The 20,735-nt window shown below is 39.4% G+C and overlaps 1 protein-coding gene across 1 annotated transcript in view; it reads left to right on the forward strand.

Annotated features, from left to right (window-relative positions):
* The window catches only part of ATP2A2 (ATPase sarcoplasmic/endoplasmic reticulum Ca2+ transporting 2), a 60,017-nt gene that overhangs the window by 34,212 nt on the left and 5,070 nt on the right, over positions 1-20,735 (forward strand). Inside the window, exons 6-15 of the mRNA XM_058531396.1 lie at positions 1,319-1,399; positions 3,164-3,249; positions 4,744-5,208; positions 9,389-9,477; positions 10,187-10,289; positions 11,130-11,261; positions 17,495-17,617; positions 17,717-17,935; positions 18,687-19,022; positions 20,334-20,554. Of these exons, the coding sequence (XP_058387379.1) occupies positions 1,319-1,399; positions 3,164-3,249; positions 4,744-5,208; positions 9,389-9,477; positions 10,187-10,289; positions 11,130-11,261; positions 17,495-17,617; positions 17,717-17,935; positions 18,687-19,022; positions 20,334-20,554 (1,855 nt within the window). The remainder of the gene's footprint in view (positions 1-1,318; positions 1,400-3,163; positions 3,250-4,743; positions 5,209-9,388; positions 9,478-10,186; positions 10,290-11,129; positions 11,262-17,494; positions 17,618-17,716; positions 17,936-18,686; positions 19,023-20,333; positions 20,555-20,735) is intronic.

Here is a 20,735-nt window from a genome sequence, read left to right on the forward strand (position 1 = left end):
CTCATCTTTCTACTGTTAATAAAAAACTACGCTGTGACTAACCACATATTTTGTGAGCATATCTGTAGAATAAATTCCTTGTAGTGGCATTTGTGAGGTAAAACGATTGTGTTTTGCAATTTTGATATATATTGCCAAATTGCCCTCCAGAGATTTTCAACAGTTTTTTCTTCTTACTCAGCAGCATGTACAGGGTGGTCACAAAGTCTGGAAGCATAGTTGAATTATAAATACTAAATGGACTATTAATATTACATGATATGTTTAGTGACATTATACCCATTCAGTTTGTCCTCGTTAGCAGTGCACTAACACAGAGTTTTCATTAATCTCTGCTCAGGCACTTGCCTTTGAGTGATTTGCACCTCTTGTTTTTTGTTTGTTTGTTTTTTCCCGTATTAAAACTAAAATTTCCAGATCTTATAGTCACCCTGTATAAGAATCCCTGTTTCTATACATCCTTGCAAACTTGGTGCATTTTCTCAGCTCTCATTGTTTGTCAGTTTGATAGTTTAAAAGTGGTGTCTCCGTGTAGTTTTATTTTGCATTCTTCTTATGAGTGAAATTAATTGAACATCTTTTTAAAGAGCCATTTGTTTGCTATTCATGATACTTGAGCTTTTCTGTTGGAATAAACCATGGCGTATACATCTCAATCCCCCTCACTATCCCCTGTGTGCATGTGCGTGTGTAAATAATATATACTTAGAGGTTTCCCCAAGCATCATTCTCTTCCTTCTTATGTAATTCAAATCTTGTATCCAGCAAAAGAGTTTGTTTTTGGGTTTTTTTGCAATTTTTTTTTGTGAAATTTTTGTTGTACATTATTGTTTATCAGTCACCATATAAGTGCATCCCTCCACCCCTTGTGCCCACCCCCCACCCCCCTAGCCCCTGGTAACCACCAAACAGTTCTGTTGTTGCATGTGTTGGTTTATCTTCTGCGTATGAGTGAAATCACGCACTGTTTGTCTTTCTCTTTCTGGCTTATTTCACTTACTACCCTTCAGGTCCATCCATGTTGTTGCAAATGAGACGATTTTGTCTTTTTTTCATGGTTGAGTAGTATTCCATGGTGTATATATACCACATCTTCTTTATCCAATCATCAGTCGAGGGACACTTGGGTCAGCGAAAGAGTTTTTATGACCCTGAAGATAAGTTGATTATCTTGCTTATTTTAACAGATTTTTATATATTTGTGCTGTAGACAGGCTATTTATTTTCCTTAAAAATTGTCTTTTATTGGGAGACAACATCTCTATATAACATGATTGCAAAAGTTGCTTATTTTAGCTGCTTTTTTCTCCCCGATTAGTTGGTGACAAAGTTCCTGCTGATATAAGATTAACTTCCATCAAATCTACCACTCTAAGAGTCGACCAGTCAATTCTCACAGGTAAAGATTATGTGTCGGAAGGTCATTGAATTTCTGAAGCCTCTCGCAGATCCCATGCTATAGTCAACTCTTGCCCCACTGTCCTTTTTTGGTTTCCTGTCTTAATCCTCTTCAAGATATTTATTTCTTAGTGCTTTATCAGTTAGGCTTTTTGCCAATATAGGGGATTTAAAAGGCATGATTTAAAAACAAAACAAACTTGGCTTTCATCTCATAAAGGCTCTGTCTTTTAATTTTATCAAAAATTAGTTTTCACCAAAAAATTACTTTTTAAAAAAGGTTACAGATTCCTTCATTAGTAGAGGTAATAATCTTTAGGTCGAAATATTGTCTCTCTGTTTTGTGGAAAGTGAATTAATTATTTAGTGTTCTTTTTCCAGGCAGGAAAAAATGGCTCCAGAGCTATAATTTTTTTTCACTGGAGGAATGCTAATCTCACATCTAACATACTTTGCAATTATCAAATGTATATGTAACAAAAGTTAGCACCTCCCAAAATGGTGAATGTTTTACTACCTAAAGTTTGCACACTTAGATTTGGGATTGTTTGGAATATTTTCCCATTTTTATTTGAGAAAGGCACAGTCTAGGGTGGAGGGTTCATATTAACTGGAAGAAAGGTGATCCGAAGATTAACTTAAACACAGTACTAACCTGAATTAAATAGAGTAAATATAAAATCCAAAGATTATCAAGATTTATCTGATTATCAGCTTTGAAAAGCAAAGGTAGTAATGTGAGTAACCTGGACTCTATTTTTTATTGTTTCTTTATGAATAGCTTATCTATTAAAACTCCCGTTAGCAGCAACAAGCTGGAAGTTGATTAAGCCATAAAATGTTGGGGAATTGTTCGGGTTGTGTGTATGAAATTCTCATAGTTTGCCTGCAGAAATAATTACCATTTTAAAACTTTTCATAGAGTTTCTTGAATGTCATTTTTTGCTAAATAATCCTACTGTAGTTTTAGGCTAGTTTGAAGAACCAGATTCTTTTGTTAAATATTAAGAGTGAAGTTTGCTTCCTGAAATTAAATTAACAACTGGAGCCATATTTCACATCACTCAGACTGACCCCCAATTATGTATTTCATAAGTGATGTTAAGTAAAGTTGAAACCAAATTCAACAAGCCATTGTAAAAGTTCTAAGTAGTAGTCCTTTATACCTTGCGTTCTTTTTAGTGCAACTGCTGATTGCTGTTTTCCAGAGTTGTTTTATTGAAATATAATAGTCTGATTAGTGCATGCAAATATTTCTAAAACAATGTTTTCATTTTTCATCTTTGGCATTATTGAACAAAAACAGGCTTCCCAGTGGATGATCCTCATTATTTATACTGTATCTATAGTCTGTTTAGCCCATTAAAAGTAAATATACTTTCACCTTTTTTTAAAGTATTAGAATGTATGTATATATGAGTATTCAACAAATATATAAATATAGATTCACAGTATTAGAGTATAAAATGATACCTGAAAATAAACTAAATTTGAACAGTTACTCCAGAAAATAAAGGTAATTGACTGGGATTTTACTTCAAAATTAAGTTCCTTTATTTTGAAATTGTATTGATTTTAATCCTGACATTCCTTGCTCTGAAATTAGTTTCTGTAATTAAATTTTACTAGTTTACCTCCTTTGAATAAATTGGGCCTTTTATCCCTTTTCCTGAGAGTGGTAGTGGCATAAGTGGATGAGGGTGCCCAGCTTCTAGGTGTGGATTGCATAGATCTAACCATCCCTTCTGTCTTACCACCTGCTCAGGTGAATCTGTCTCTGTCATCAAGCACACTGACCCTGTCCCTGACCCACGGGCTGTCAACCAAGATAAGAAGAACATGCTCTTTTCTGTAAGTACTTTATCAAATGTATTTTTATTTGGAGCCATTCTCAGAGTTTTAAGTCTGCAGATTTTTTTTTGTTCTTTTCACTGCCTGCCTTCAGTGTCAGACTTTAGAAAGTGTTGGCTATTATTCCAAAGGATAATCACACTCTTTGTGGTCAGTCTCAGCTGTCGGAAAACATCAGTAACATATAATGGTCGAATGTGTGACCTAGATGTGTTTTTTTTTTTTGAGGAAGATTGGCCCTGAGCTAACATCTATTGCCAATCTTCCTCTTTTCCTTTTTTCTCCCCAAAGTCCCCAGTACATAGTAGTATGTCATAGTTATACATCTTTCTAGTTAACTCAGTGTGGGACACCGCCTCAGCATGGCTTGATGAGCAATGCATAGGTCCACGTCCAGGATCTGAACTGGCGAACCCCAGGCCACCAAAGAGGAGCACACAAATTTAACCACTACACTACTGGGCTGGCCCCATAGATGTCTTTTGTTTTAATTGGCAAGTTTTTGAGGATTAAAATAAAAGATCAGGTCAAACATCTTTAAACTGTTTATCTGTAAACCTAGTAGAAAACTAGATTTGTTTGGAAAAGGCTTAGCTGTAAAGGATGTTTTCAAAATGATGTGGATGATACATGTATGTAGTTCACAATGAAGAGGTGTGTGTTTAGAGAGAAAGCAAAGGTGGCAAGCCATTAATTGGTGAGTCCGAGTGAAAAGTAAAATGGATATATGGATATTCATTGTACTGTCTCAATGTTTGTTAAATTTTTTTGAAATAAAAATTTTGGAAATTTATAAATTTTGCTTGTTTGGAATTTAAAATGCTATTTCAAATGGTAGCCTTATGTGGGTTAGTATGGGAGCGTAACCACCCATAGTGAGTAAAGTAGTATAGAGTTACAATGAAAGTAATGAAGCAGTATCATTCCAACACTAGGAATTAAAGTAGGGTGGGGAGAGAACTTGCATAGTTGATTTCATTGATTTTTGAATGCCAGTGCTTGAGTGGAAGTCCTCAGGGTAGCCTGTGGTGCTGGTTGCCCTTCTTATTATCGGTGATTAAAAAAAAAAGTAGGGGAGGTTGAGCTGTTGGAGCCAGAGGTGCAAAATGCTTAGGGTCGAGAGGTGTTTGGAGTTTGAGAAATTGGGAACTCAGAGGGGTTAGAACACTGCTGCAGCCCACAGCTAGGCAGCAGCCAGGCTCAGTGTTGTGAGTAGAGATTCCAGGTGTTCAGTGTAGAGCTGCTCTGGGGCAAGTAGGCACCACATGAAATGAGAATCAGGGAGAGATGTACCGCACTGCCTGCATGAGGTATAGCTCATTATCAAAGTTGGATGGCTGGTTCTCTGAATAGCAGCCTCTGGAAGGCCCAGTAGGATGTGGAGAGAATCTGGGTGCTCTAGTCAGAAGCCATACAAGTCTGAGTTTACTAGTCAGTATTTAAGTTGAGTGGGGTGTTAATCTTGTAACCAGTTCTCCTCTACTTCTGTCCTAGGGTACAAACATTGCTGCTGGCAAAGCCATGGGAGTGGTGGTGGCAACTGGAGTTAACACTGAAATTGGCAAGATCCGGGATGAAATGGTGGCAACAGAACAGGAGAGAACACCTCTCCAGCAGAAACTAGATGAGTTTGGGGAACAGCTTTCCAAAGTCATCTCCCTTATTTGCATTGCAGTCTGGATCATAAACATTGGGCACTTCAACGACCCTGTTCATGGAGGCTCCTGGATCAGAGGTGCTATTTACTACTTTAAAATTGCAGTGGCCCTGGCTGTAGCAGCCATTCCTGAAGGTCTACCTGCTGTCATCACCACCTGCCTGGCTCTTGGAACTCGCAGAATGGCAAAGAAAAATGCCATTGTTCGAAGCCTCCCTTCCGTGGAAACCCTTGGTTGTACTTCTGTTATCTGCTCAGACAAGACTGGTACACTTACGACGAACCAGATGTCAGTCTGCAGAGTAAGTGGGAGTCATTTAAGAGTCTTTCCTGGTGATGGTTATTTATTAATAAGAATATGCCCTCATGCCCTCAAAACCTTTGATTTATAATTTGATGCCTTTTTATGTGCTTTAGACAAATTGGGTTGTATATGTAGCCTGAGCCCAAGGTAATTTGTAATAGTACAGAGGAGTTAATCATTTAATTCCTAAAACTATTTCATGAAATAAAGGATATCTGCATGGCTGATAAACAGTCATGGGCTGCATAATGACGTTTTAGTCAACAACAGACCGCATATACAACAGTGGTCCCATAAGATTAGTACCACATAGCCAGGTGTGTAGTAGGCTATACCATCTAGGTTTGTGTAAGCACACTCGATGATGTTCGCACAACGACGAAATCGCCTAACGATGCATTTCTCAGAATGTATCCCTGTTGTTGAGTGATGTATGACTGTACTTGTATTGGGGCAGTCTATAAATGTGTTAGGTAACTATGCTCCCTTTATTTCCCTGCTTCTCTGTTTCTAAGTATATGTATGTTAACAGATAAGCTTCAAAAGAAGAGAATTCTATAAAGCAACTAGTTACCTACCTACCTGAAATTCTAATTGATATTCCATAACACATTGAATGAGACATGCTTTCTTCTTGAAAAGTAAATAATTCCCTTTAACTTCATTCTGTGTTCATCCTTCCTTTCTTAGGTTGTTTTGACTATCACTTGGGGGTAAAATAAGAAACCGTTTAAACCTGCCCTTAGAAAAATAAGAACTGGGCCGGTCCCGTGGCTTAGTGGTTAAGTGCTCGCGCTCCACTACTGGTGGCCTGGGGTCGGATCTCAGGCGCACACCGACGCACTGCTTCTCCGGCCATGCTGAGGCCGCGTCCCACATACAGCAACTGTAAGGATGTGCAGCTATGACATACAACTATCTACTAGGGCTTTGGGGGGAAAAAAAAAGGAGGACTGGCAATAGATGTTAGCTCAGAGCCGGTCTTCCTCAGCAAAAAGAGGAGGATTAGCATGGATGTTAGCTCAGGGCTGATCTTCCTCAATCAATCAATCAATCAATAAATAAATAAACAAACAAACAAATAATCTGTTACAAAAAAAGAAAAGAACTGAAGAAATAATATAATAATGATATACAGCTGAATTAAGTTCTTTCATATAATTCAATTTCCCTAGGTTTATATTTAAACAACTTTTGTACAGGTCAAAGTATAATTTTCCAAAAGGTACGCAACTCATACATCTATTGAGTGGACACATGTCAAAGATTCTGTTTCGTTCGTTAGTTAATGAGGGAATCAGTAAGACGATGAAACTGATTACAAGAGCATTTGAGGAAGTACTCAATCTTAGAATAGAATTGCTGTGTCTAGTTAGATGACAAAAACTGGTTAATACCCTTTAGGGCAGTAAAACTACAGGTTGTCTTTTCTACAGGACACAAATCCACAGCTTCACATACCATGAGCCCTTAATTAATAATAAATAGCACAGTGAAACAATGTTACATTTTTCTAGAGTACTAAATCTTTGAGTGGGCCTGTTAAGTAATGCTTCTGAGTGACATTGAAAGGACATGCAGTCATCCTCTTGGCCTCATCTCCAGGTTTTGGATAATGTTTTTTTAGCAATGGAAATTGTTTTTGTTTTAATACAGTTAAACCCTCTGAATCTTTATCTTGCCAAATTTAAATCCGTGATGATTTTTTAGATATACGTACCCCCTCAGCTCTTTGTAGTCCGAACCCAGATTTAGAATGAATGGACAGATGTTTAAAACAGATTGGGGTCTTCTGTCTCTCCAGTGGGTAAGCTTCTAGTTTGTCCTGGGTTTCTCCCGAAGATGCAGGGTTTGACTGAGCTACCAAGTTCTCATTCCTTGGAACCAGAAAAGGTTGGATGAATCAGCTAAAAGCTGATTGTTTTGGGGAGAAGAAGGGAATTTCATGTTTCCTGTTTAGTTCCCCCCTGCAGCCCCCTTTGTTTAAAGGGGGAAATTGTTTAAACTTAGGCTGAAAGCTGTAATTCCTCAGAATAGTCCTTATATCCATGAAAGTAAGCAGTGTGTGAAATTGTAATCTTTAAAAAATTTTTAATTTCAAAGTTGTGGCAGCAAATCAGATTTCAAACGAAGAATAAAACAGAGTCCATAATATTTTTTTTTTGTTCTTATATTTTCCTTTAAACTGTTTGATTTAAAATGTTTTCGTCTGTTAAAGAAACAGCCTGGCTCATTGTTCTGATCTACCTGGGTGACAGAAAGCTGATGCTAATCAGTATTCTGCAGGAGGTTTCTTGCAGAGGATTGCATAACTGCCCTTAACTTAGGGATACTTGCATCATGCAGTTCCTAGATGGTTTACATGCTTGAAATCTAAAATGCCTAAGTGCATTCAGATTTAGTTAATATGGATTAGAATTCTGCATGTCTTAGAATATTTTGGACTCTGGTACAGACCTAAAGAATTCTGCTTTTTATAAACAGTATCATTAAAGAAATGGCATGATGTGTAGTAATAATAATGCCAGCCTGCTTTGATATGCTTAATACAGTTAATTTGTTTTTGCATGTGACTTTATCTGAATCATATGGTATTCCTGCTCAAGAGGTTAGAAAACTAAGGCTCTGAGAAGTTGAGTGACATGTCTGAGGGTCACACAACTTTTAATAGAAGGGTAAAGTTCGATTTTCTTACAGGAAAGATTGGGAGTTAAAACCCAGTCTTCTCTCTTCCACTTAATAATTGTGTAACCTTGAGCCTGTCTTTTAACCTCTCTGGTCCTTTATTTACTCTCCTATAAAATGTGACACATCTTTGGAAAGAGCCTTTTGACAAGCTTCCTTTTTCTAGATGTTGTATCTGTTAGAAAAAAATTGTAGGAGTCACTGATCTTGTGGCATGTGACCCTAGACATGAATCTTTTCCTCATTTGACGCACTGGTTGTATGTTTGAATTAGAGCCTTTCATCAGGAGTCATTACAGTTTTGAATCTCATATATTATTTTTTTTAAAAACAGTTTTGTATGTCTTACTCATAGCTTTAGTTCAGTTCCAAGGTTGATTTAGTTCTGACTATACTTTTGAAATGAAGCTTTTGGAATTTAAGAGTATGTGCTGTATAACAGGCAAATCTTGTGAGGCAAAAGTAGTTATTTTAAAATAAAGATGAGCTGATTTTCTTATATGAGTTGGAATGCTCTGAAAAGATGTTTTTAAAGCATTACATGGCTCTTTTTAACTTGAGTTTAACATTTTTAAAATTCCTTATTGTAGAACGGTTTGATCATATTCTTAATTGCTCTTATTTCAAGACAGATCTTGGCATGATGAAGTATAGTTGAAGTATCACTTTGTGTGTTTTTGTATCTTTTGTTTTAAGAGAAGGTTTTACAGTTTCAATTTGCAATGAAAACACAAATCTAAATCTTAGTCTTCCAAACTGGGCTTCTGAATTATAATTGGAAAGCAAACCAAGGGAAAAACCTCATCTTTAAGAAACCTAACTCCTGTCACTTTATTATTCTATAAATTTAGAATTCTTTCCTAAGCATGCTTCAGTCTGTATTGTCTTGGTAATATCAGGTTATTCACCTCTGCGGACTCCTTACTGTACGTGTAGTTATGCAGCTTCTTAGAAAATGAGCTCTTGCCACAATAAAAATAAGTGGGAAGGAGCAGAGAAGCAATTTGTCTTATTTTACTCAGGGACTGTTTATGCACCTCTGAAATATGAGTTTACTCTTCCCAGGCTTATACTCGTAGCTGTGAGGCAGGACTCCCTAATATCATTTTCTCAGCCAGCCATTTGAAATTGGGAATTCTGAGCATCCTAAAGAGTACTGCTGAGTCTTGGGAGTTGACTGAGCGAGGCCCTCGTGAGCCAGGCTTCATGTGGGCTGTCTGCTGTGTCTTTGGTGCCACTGCTGCTTACTGTTTGTTCAGCTCCTCAGTGATGCTGTTTCTCAGACTGTTGGATGGATGGGGGAGGCAATATTAAATAGTGTCTAGTTGGAATAAGGGACAGTACTTCTGATGCTGAGCTTCAATTAATAAGTTTCATTAAAATTGTTTTCTTAAATGAGAAAAGCTTTTTTGTCTTAGCAAAGATTATTTGTCCTAGCATATTTATTATACCTTATAAACACTGACACTTTTCTTTTTTTTCTTTTTCTGTAGATGTTCATTCTGGACAAAGTTGAAGGTGATACTTGTTCCCTAAATGAGTTTACCATAACTGGATCAACATATGCACCTATTGGAGAAGTGTGAGTAAACCCTCCTTTATCATTTAAAGGATCCATTGTGGCAGTTTGGTACTTGTACAGATTTGCAGTGTATCTGAAAAGTTGAGACAATTTTCTGAATGTGGCTCATGTTGTCAGTTACCAAGGTAGTAAATTTTTTTAAAAACAAATATAATACACACTTTGAGAGAGAAAACACAGGTCATAAGCCAATGACCTTTTTCATCTTCATTTAGCTCTCATTTGAAGCCTAAATTTTCAAGTGGGGTTTCTGTTTGTTCTTTTTTTTTTTTTTTATGAGGAAGATCGGCCCTGAGCTAACATCCATGCCCATCTTCCTCCACTTTATATGGGACGCTGCCAGAGCATGGCTTGACAAGCGGTGCGTTGGTGCGTGTCCGGAATCCGAACTGGCAAACCCTGGGCCGCCGCAGTGGAGCACACGCACTTAACCGCTTGCATCACTGGGCTGGCCCCCTCTTTGTTCTTTTTTGATATCAGTGGTGGAGGAATTTCATGAACTAAGAATTTTGATCTTTACCGATTGATTCCTGATATCAGAGACACATTCTGTTATTGTCTCCAGCATCAGATTTCTAAGAGCCGTCACTCAGTTCTTTTGAATACGTGCCAGTCTGTTGTCCACAAATTCTATTTATATTATTAAATAATTAAATAAAAATTAGTGGAGATGACCACACTATGCTCTGAGTGTTTTTTCTTTTGATAGACATAAAGATGATAAACCAGTGAAATGTCATCAATATGATGGTCTTGTAGAATTGGCAACAATTTGTGCTCTTTGTAATGACTCTGCTTTGGATTACAATGAGGTAAGACTCCTTATAAATGAGAAACTAGACCTGGCTGCTCCTAGTTCAAGGGTGGGGTGGGTGGAATGAAAATCCAGCCTTCCTTCCTCCCTTTTGAAAGTAAGAGTTCCTGATTTTATTTCCTCTTTCCATTCAAGAGCCTATCTCCATCAGCGTCTGCATGACCTAGCCAAAGAAAGCTGAGAGCCTTTCATATATCCTCTTTGAGCATTGCAGTTACTTAACTGAGAGTTGTAGTGTACATCATGTTCTCGCCTGTTTATAGTTTGGTTACTATAAAACTCAGGATAAAAAATGTTTTCCTGAAAGTATAGGGTATCGATCTTGCTTTTTAAGATATCCTTGAGGACAAGCTGAGGCTTAGAGGATTGTTTTGATGATGATGATGACGATAAAATAATATAAAATTTAACCAATAGAAAACCTTTTTTATTCTCTTTTTTAATTATAAAAAGTGAGATAAATCCTTTTGTTTCTATCTAAAAGGCAAGCCAGTCACCATCAGAAACAGAATGTAAACTCTGTAGAATGATAAGTAATGACATGGAATTACAAATACTGTTTGAAAGCTCTTTGATTAATACTGTGATTAGTGGCTTCTTATAGTTAAGGGAAATGAAAAACCTAATTATTAGAATGAGATAAAATGCACACCTGTGCTTTGAGTATATTTTTAATTATCTGGATCATGTGCTCCAGAATAGGATAAAAATGGCCCACAGAATAATGATGCAGTGGAAGACAGGTTGTCCTCCTATGGAAAAAAGTCTTTATTAAGAAGAAATTTACTTGTTTACTACTTTTCCCTTTTTCCACTTTCTATGCTTTTAACCTATGTAGGCGAAAGGTGTGTATGAAAAAGTTGGAGAAGCTACAGAGACGGCTCTCACTTGCCTGGTAGAGAAGATGAATGTATTTGATACCGAATTGAAGGGTCTTTCTAAAATAGAACGAGCAAATGCCTGCAACTCGGTCAGTATTGGAGCTTGGTGTATTGTTCATGCTGCCCATCACTCATACCATATATCCTTAGTCCATTTACTCTCCTGCTATCTTAGATAACTAAGTATGTACCTTATCACCTCAGACTTGTAATCTCTCTTCCCCGTTAGTCACTCTCAGGTAAAATAATCTGGCTATCTATTTGACCAAGGAAATAAAAGGAATCAATGGATAATTTCCACATGAAACCATTTGTGCCCATAAGATCTGGCTTCTCCCATGGTGCTGTGAATGGACTGTCCCTGCTCAGGAAGAACTAGCTGCTCCTTGTGCAGTATGCCCTAACGTCTCTCTCCTGCATTATTGATATTCCACCCCTACTGTATCTTCTTCATCAGCATAGGAGAAATAATAGTATGTTTATCTCAAAACTTTCTTTTGACTTGATTCCCCACTTCAGCCTCCTACTTTTCTTTTACAGTAAAACTTCTCAAGAGAGCTGTTTTTATGTATTATCTTGTTTCACTCCTCCCATTTTCTTGAATTCACTCCAGTCAAGCTTTTCCCTCTCCCAGTCTATCAAAAACTCTTGTCAAAGTTGCCCATGACCTTGTGCTAAATATAAATGGTCAAATCATTTATGTGTGTACCTAATAGCACATTTAAAATACATGAAGCAAAAATTGACAGAAATAAAAGGAAAAATATATCCACAATTAAAGTTGGAGATTTTAACACACCTATCTCAATTGATAGAACAAGCAGATGAAGAAAAAAAATCAGTAAGGATATGGAAGATTTGAACAACACTGTAAATATACTCAACCTAATCCTTATTTCTGTTATGCTACTTCTAATATGCTTTTCAAATGCATAAGGAATGTTCACCAGAGTAGACTGTATTGCTGGTCCATGAAGCAAGCAAAAATTGCTTTTTGCTTTGGAGTACAATCCTTTGTACTCCACAGAAGTACAAAGGATTGAAATCATACCGACAGTTGCTGTATAACCATCACAATAGAATTAAACTTGAAATTGATAACAAAAAGATAATTAGCCAATTCCCCAAATATTTTGAAGCTAAACAACACTCTTTGAAGTAATCCTTGGGTGAAAGAAGAAATCACAGTGGAAATTAAAAAATAGTTTGAACTAAACAATATTGAAAACACACCATATGAAAATTGGAGGATGTAGCTAAAGCATCATTTCAAGGGAAATATATAGCTTTAAGTGCCATATTAGAAAAGAAAGTTAAAAATCAATGATAAAAGCTTCCATCTGGAGAAAAGAAAACCAGCAAATTAAATACAAGTAGAAGGGAAATAATAGAGAAGATGAGAAACCCATTATGAACCATTTTATACCAATAAATTGGACTGCATAGAGGAAATTGACAAGTCCCTTCAGTAACACAACTTTCTAAACTGACACAAGAAAAATGGAATAGTCCTATATCTGCTAAATTAATTGAATCTGTAATTAAAAATCTACCCCCACAAAAAGTCACCAGGTGTAATTCTGCCAAACACATAGAAAGAAATGCCAGTTTTGGGGCCGGCCCGGTGGTACAAGTGGCTAAGTGCACACGCTCCACTGTGGCGGCCTGGGGTTCACCGGTTCGGATCCCAGGCGCGCACCCCGACGCACTGCTTGGCAAGCCATGCTGTGGCAGTGTCCCATATAAAGTAGAGGAAGATGGGCACGGATGTTAGCCCAGGGCCAGTCTTCCTCAGCAAAAAAAAGGAGGATTGGCAGATGTTAGCACAGGGCTGATCTTCCTCACACAAAAAAAAAAAAATGCCAGTTTTACACAGACTACAAACATTTAAGAAATACCCATTTTATTTTTTAATTTGTTTATTACAGTAAGATTGGTTTATAACATCGTATAAATTTCAGGTGTACATCATACTTTTTTTTTTTTAAAGATTTTATTTATTTATTCCCCCAAAGCCCCAGTAGATAGTTGTATGTTATAGTTGCACATCCTTCTAGTTGCTGTATGTGGGATGCGGCCTCAGCGTGACCGGAGAAGCGGCGCGTCGGTGCGCACCCGGGATCTGAACCCAGGCCGCCAACAGCGGAGCGCGCGCACTTAACTGCTACGCCACGGGGCCGGCCCCATCATTATACTTCTATTTCTGCATAGATTACATCATGTTCACCACCCAAATACTAATTACAACCCATCACCACACACATGTGCCAAATTATCCCTTTCGCCCTCCTCCCTCTCCCCTCTCCCTCTGGTAACCACCAATCCAATCTCTGTATGTGTTTGTTTGTTGTTATTATCTACTACTTAATGAGGGAGATCATACGGTAAATACCCATTTTAAACAGACTATGAGAAAATGTAAAATAAAACCCTTCTCAACTCATTTAATGAGGCCAGCAAAATCCTGATACCAAAACCTGACGTGGATATGATAAGAAAAGGAAGTTACAAACTAATATCCTTCATGATATAGATGTAAAGATTCTCAACACAACATTAGCAAATCAAGTCTAGTAATATATTAAATCTGTAATGTGTTATTTCCAAGCAGAATTGCCATGACTACAAGGCCAGCTTAACAAAGGTCAACCAGTATGGAGGTGGTGGAGCGTGCAGTGTGTTAGGTGTGAGAACACTGGACAGATGCGCAGCCCCTCGGTCCCTTTCCTCCTGCCTGTCAGAGCCTTTGAGCCAGGATTCCTGGGCTGAGCAAAGTGGCAGGCGGGATACGATGGACCAGTCTGTTGAGCTTCAGGTGCTGAAGGCTGACCAGGTGGCCAGTGTCTGCCAGCAGCTGTTCAAGATTGTCTTACTCAGGTCGAGCTTCCCCAAGCGTGTGAGGCCACAGAATCCACTGGCATTTTACTGAAGGACAGATCCATCATGGTGGCCTCTGGGAGGGCAGCGCCTCCTTGATGGGGACCTCTTTCAGGTTGCTGAGGTTCAGGTCCGGTTCACTGCTGACCAGCTGGTTGTTTTTGGTCACAGTGATGCTGGCTGAATGGACCTAAGTGATAACCTCCTTTGTCCTGGCCAGTCTCTGTCTGGTCCCGCCCCCTCACAAGCCACCACCCCGGGAATACACCAGCCCCTCTGCACCAGGGTAAACACCATCTTCATGCAGTCCGGGGTCTACACAGCTGCAAGATCCTACAGTGGGTCCTCCAGACCAATTCCCAGAACCTGCTGCTCCCAGCCTTGGAGCTTGGATTCCTACAGGATAAAGTTCTGCTGCACATAACCTCTTCTAGTGTCAGACCTACCTGTCATCACCAAATAGTTGCCAATTGGTACTTGAGGCAACTCTTTGTGGCACTTGTTTGTTCTTACTTAGGGTTCCCTAGTGGAATAAGGAGAAATGGGAGGTAAAAATATAGCCTTTTCTAGTTGTTGTGCAAAAGCAAGGCTCATGTCTACTAAATGGTCAGCTGTCACTACATTGATGCTTTTATATGTCACAAACCCCTTCTTTCATCCTCCCCTGGGAAGCCAGGGCAGATTAGGAGGCAATGTGGTGTTGGGGAGGGGAGGGTAGCACCATACTTGTTACATCCATTCCACCCTAAGGTGGGAGAGAGAGTGCATCTGTTTTCTTAAGGACCTTAGCTATTTAATCATTTTAGTGACCACACCAAATCTCAGGCTGTGAAAGGGATTGCAGGACTGTCCAGTCCAGTCTGACACAGGCAGGGAAACTGAGGCTTCTATGCCTTGAGTACAGTCTCACAGTGTGGGGCAAAACTGGATGCCCGCTCTAGCACCCTTTCTTTCCTTTGCATCATTTTGCCTCCTTTACATTGTCCTGAGAAAAAACTCTCACCAGAATGGAGAACGTCTCAGCTGAAGTATAGAGTCTTTCACAGTAGACTGATTCATGCTTCACAACTAGCAATTTCGTAGGCCCGGGGGTCTTGGGCAGCTCCTGTGGCATCTTGCCCCGACTTATGCGGCTTCCATAAAATAGAAGTCCAAGCCCCTTGTCCCCATTATAGAGCATTCACTCCTGATTGTTGGTAAGTAAGAAGCCAGTCCTCGCAGGGCCACATTTTCTGACAGCTCTGTTATTAGTTGGTGTGACTAACTCCTTCGGAGGCAACCTGAAGACTCAGCTTCACAGAGACTGAGGTTTAGAATTGTTTGATTCTAGATCTGTAACTACTCAATAAAGGGAGACAGGTAGCACTGTGGAGTTTAAAAGTGGTGTGTTAACTGTAACGATGACCACAAATAAGGGCAGACTGTTCCTCCTCTTGTCTGCAGACTGGGCATTTTCTTGTTCCATGGCCGCCTCTGCCTCACTTTTTTGTCGCAACCGCTGAGTGAAAGCATCAGAAATGACTGTCGTGATGTTCATTCACTGAAAATTCCTAGATATGGATTCATGCCAGCCCCCCATCCCCTAGAAAGAAAGAACCTTTCATAGTATAGAGACAGGGCAAGACCCAGCTTTTTAAGGCCTCGTGGCCTGTTTAGATAGGACTGCCGCTCTTGACTCTCCTGATAATGGAACATATGGCTTTGTTCTTTTCTCCCCCCAGGATATATCTGGTGCCTAGGTCCACACCTTACTCAGAATCACTACACATTCCTTCAGTCTTCCGAGAGCCATGGGTACAATGCTTAGTGGAAACTAAACACATGAGTCAGATAATGCAGAATTCGTAGTGATTGTCCTTTTGCAGCTTGAGGCAGCTCTGGCCGAGAGGACAGCTATAGTATACGCAGCCTGGCTGGGCCAGCCCACAGACTTCAGTCTGTGGCTCCTAACTGCCTACATTGGATGGTGGGGTTCTTTGGGATTTCGACAATTATCATTAGATATGTGTCTAATTGGGGGGAGTCAATGTAATTCACATAATTGAGTAAAGGTGGAAAGCCATGAGATCATTTAAGTAGATGTAGAAAAGGCATCTGATAAAATTTCATCTATGTTCATGATAAAAACTCAGCAAACCCGTCTTCAAGCTAATGATGTATTTACATAGAGCCTCTGTTAACATCATACTTACTGGCAACACAAGCATTTCCGCTCACCATTTCTATTCAATATTGTACTGGTAGTTCTAGTCCATGCAATAAGGCAAGAAAAAGAAATCAAAGATAAAAATTGGAAAGGATAAAGTATATTTTGTAGGTAACATAACTGTGTACATAGACAATCCAACAGAATCTAAATCTAAGGGTTAATTCTCAGTCCTTGTTAGACCTGAGCTGTCAGTTGATCCTGTCAAGTCTCCCTCCTTGAAATAGTCCTTCACTTAACTCATTCTCCTCCCTGCCCCCACCCCCTGGCTCATTCTTCCCTCCAGGGGTAGGAAGGCCCAGGGCCCAGTCCCTTACCTTTTTGTCTGCAGTTCTCCCACAATCTCTTCTGGTCTCGTGATTTTAAATACCGTCAATGTGCTAAAGTCTAGTATAGTAGCCGTTGGCTACCTAAAGCTATTTACTTAAAATAACAGTTCCTCAGGCGGACTAGCCCCACTTCAGGTGCTTAGTAGCAACTTAGGACAGCTACATAAACAGTACTGATAGAACATTTCCATCACTGTAGAAACTTCTTTGGGACAGCAGTGCTCTGGACCACTTCTGTCCACCTCCAGGGCTGTTGCCCTGGTCCAAGTCACCATCATCTCTTGGATTATTTGTATTAAGTGGTGTTCCTTGCCCACCTTCAGCTAATTCTTAACACAACTGCCAGAGCTTGAAACCCTCCACTGTCTTCCTGTTTTCACTTGTTAGAAAAGCCAGTTACCTTATAGTGACTTGTAAGATCCTACAGCCTGCTTCTGCCACCCCCTGCCATTGTACCTTTCACCTCTGTACCTTTCACCTCTTTCTTGCAAACTTTGTTCCAGCCACGTTGGCCTGGAGGCTCCTTGAAACATGCCAGGTCACGCTAGCCTGCACTTCTCTGCTCACACTCCCACATCCTTCATGTTTTCACTCAGATGTTCCCTTCTTCTGACCAGTTTACGTAAAATTGCAATCTATACATACACAAGTTTTCCATCTCCCTTCCCTGCCTTACTTAAAGATATTTTTTCTCCATAGCACTTATTATAATCTACTTCTACGTTCTAGTCTCTTTCCCAAACTAGAGAGCAAGTTTCATGAGGGTGAGAACTTGTTTGTTTTGTTCATTGTCCGTTGCTATATCCCCAGTGCTCATTACATAACAGGTGCTCAGTGAATATTTGTTGAACAAGTGAAAAATTTACAGAACTTGTTATCCAGTAGTATTCCATGTATATTCTCTTTATAGGTCATTAAACAGTTGATGAAAAAAGAATTTACTCTAGAGTTTTCACGCGATAGAAAATCAATGTCGGTTTATTGTACACCAAACAAACCGAGCCGGACATCGATGAGCAAAATGTTTGTGAAGGTGAGTACAGCAAATTGTGACTGAGATGTTCCTACCAGGATCAGGATCCTGGGTGAACCAATAAATAAAATTGTTGATCTAAATCTGTAATATTTTCAGGGTGCTCCTGAAGGTGTCATTGACAGGTGCACCCACATTCGAGTTGGAAGTACTAAAGTCCCTATGATCCCTGGAGTCAAACAGAAGATCATGTCTGTCATTCGGGAATGGGGTAGTGGCAGCGACACACTGCGATGCCTGGCTCTGGCGACTCATGACAACCCACTGAGAAGAGAAGAAATGAACCTTGAGGACTCTGCCAACTTTATTAAATATGAGGTTAGCTAATGAAAAGTTTATTCACCCACATCCTTAAATACATTCATTGTGTTTAAACAGCACTCCTTCAGTAAAAGGTCAAATGAGTCTTGCTTTTGCCAAGAAAGAGGTGTGGTTGTTTGTTTTTCTGTAGGCCAAATGCATTGCCATTATAATTTAGGTTGCTGCTTCAAACATACATCGTTAACAGTTTAATACTAATCTGTTACATTCAAAGAATAATCAAGACTTGAGCTAAATTGTAAAACCTATTTTGCAGCTCTTAGGTAAATTAAGATATTTTAAAAATTGGGAACATTTTTAAAACATTCATTAGTTATTGAAGGTCAAAATATCCAAGTTGAGAGATTCCTTCTACATTTCTGCTCAGAATTCTTTCATATCAAGAAGTACTGAATGAAAGGAACAAGCTTTGGTACTGTGGGCCACTAAAGTGGCCAATACCAAAATGCTCTTATTCCTATGTTTTTTTCCTCATTTCAGAATATTATCATTATGAAAATGAAAGAATGATTTGGTAACAAGAATGTAGTGATATTTTTAGTCATTTCCAATTAATTGGAATTAATACTATTCTTGATTAGATTTATATCAGTAGTGTGAATGAATGTTAATCCTAAGTAAGAGTCAGAGAATTTATCATAAGAAAATGCAGAAATCTTTGTTCTTGATGTATAACTGGCCCTTGTTCCACACCAGGGGAAAAACCAGAATTTCCTGTTTGAACATAAAGGTGATTCTTTTGCTGTAGACCAATCTGACTTTCGTTGGCTGCGTGGGCATGCTGGACCCTCCAAGAATTGAAGTGGCCTCTTCTGTGAAGCTGTGCCGGCAAGCAGGCATCCGGGTCATCATGATCACAGGGGACAACAAGGGCACTGCCGTGGCCATCTGTCGCCGCATTGGCATCTTTAGGCAGGATGAGGATGTGACGTCGAAGGCTTTTACAGGTCGAGAGTTTGACGAGCTCAATCCTTCAGCCCAGAGAGATGCCTGCTTGAATGCCCGCTGTTTCGCTCGAGTTGAACCTTCCCACAAGTCTAAAATTGTAGAATTTCTCCAGTCTTTTGATGAGATTACAGCTATGGTGAGTGTCTTTGGACGTGTACAGGTGATTCACAGTACACAAACACAACAGATTCTAAATTTGATCATTAAATTTTTAGGAATAGCCCCCAGGATTGGAATTTCTAGATTTTTGTCATGATCTGGGCTGTTTCTCTAGGATTCTGTTGACCAGTAGCTGGCATGCTGTATGTTGCATGCAGGGAAGATTCTAGAGTAGTTTAAGACCTAGCAGTGCCTTCTGAATCAGTTACAGGGGAAATATTTGGTGGTATCTAATCTTTGTTTTGGTTGAAATATGCACATTTGTATCTCAAGTTTTCTAAACACTGATTCAGGATATAACTTAATTTGCATCATCACCCCGTCTTTGGCTAACCCTACCTAAAATTAGATGTACTGGTAAAGCATTCTGTACGAGCTGCCTGTTGATGGAGCATTTTCACTATTCTTCCCCTCATGTGATTTTTCACCCGGACATGTTAACATTCTGTTATATTTGCTTTCTGTTGCTTGTCTGTAAAACTTTACTTTAAAAAAATTTAATTGTGTTGTTTGAAACCAGATATTATAGGTATACTCCTCCCTTCCTCCTTCATCTCCCTTCCCTTCTCTTCCCAGAGGGAGCCACTTTTTTGAATTTGATATTGGGTGTTTAGTAAAAGTATAAAAACATATGTGGGAATGATAGTTTTCTATCTGTAGACAACATTTAGTATTTTTGCATATTTTTGACGTTTATAAATGGCATAGTTTACATATTTTTGCAGTCTGTACCTATTCTACTTGAGAGTTATCCATGTGGACACAAGTAGTTTATCTTGACTGCCATATAGGTTTTTTGTTTGTAAAAAAAAATAACACAGATGGGGGCTGGATTGGTGGCATAATGGTTAAGTTAGCGCATTCCGCTTCAGCGGCCCGGGGTTTGCAGGTTCAGATCCCAGGCTCAGACCTACGCACTGCTCATCAAGCCATGCTGTGGCAGTATCCCACATACAAAATAGAGGAGGATGGGCACGGATATTAGCTCATAGCAAATCTGCCTCACCAAAAAAAAAAAATAGTAATAATAATACAGATGAATTTGAAGTCCCCTTGGTTCCACTTCCCTCTGAAGTCTCTTTGGTAAGTCCATTTGGCGATTTTACATTTCCCAGGTAAAATGTGTTTTGTGACACCAACTTACGAAAACAAAATTCTCCTCTAACTCTTCTGCCCGGAGGCCCACTGGTTTCCAGCTCCTTTCGTTTCCTTGCTTCAGTGCAGCTGAGCCTTTGTCTGGGGTGTGTGTGTTAGATGTTTGTAAACCAGTCTTCGGGTTCCCTTTCAGACTGGGGATGGTGTGAATGATGCTCCTGCTCTGAAGAAATCCGAGATTGGCATTGCCATGGGCTCTGGCACCGCAGTGGCTAAAACCGCCTCTGAGATGGTCCTGGCTGATGACAACTTCTCCACCATTGTGGCTGCCGTCGAAGAGGGGCGGGCAATATACAACAACATGAAGCAGTTCATCCGCTACCTCATCTCGTCGAATGTAGGGGAAGTTGTCTGGTGGGTCCCTGTGATAGATCACCTGTATTCCTTTATCTAAAATCGGCTTGTGATGACCAGTTTTCCAGATTTGCTCTTCATATGGCAGCAGCTTTGGTCTTTGTGCACGAGTTTGGAGGGAGGGCTGGGCAAGACAAAGGAAGCTCTTGAGAAGGTAGAGGTACTTACAGCCGTCAGAAGG

The sequence above is a fragment of the Diceros bicornis genome, chromosome 35 (assembly GCF_020826845.1).
Source record: "Diceros bicornis minor isolate mBicDic1 chromosome 35, mDicBic1.mat.cur, whole genome shotgun sequence".
NCBI lineage: Eukaryota > Metazoa > Chordata > Mammalia > Perissodactyla > Rhinocerotidae > Diceros > Diceros bicornis.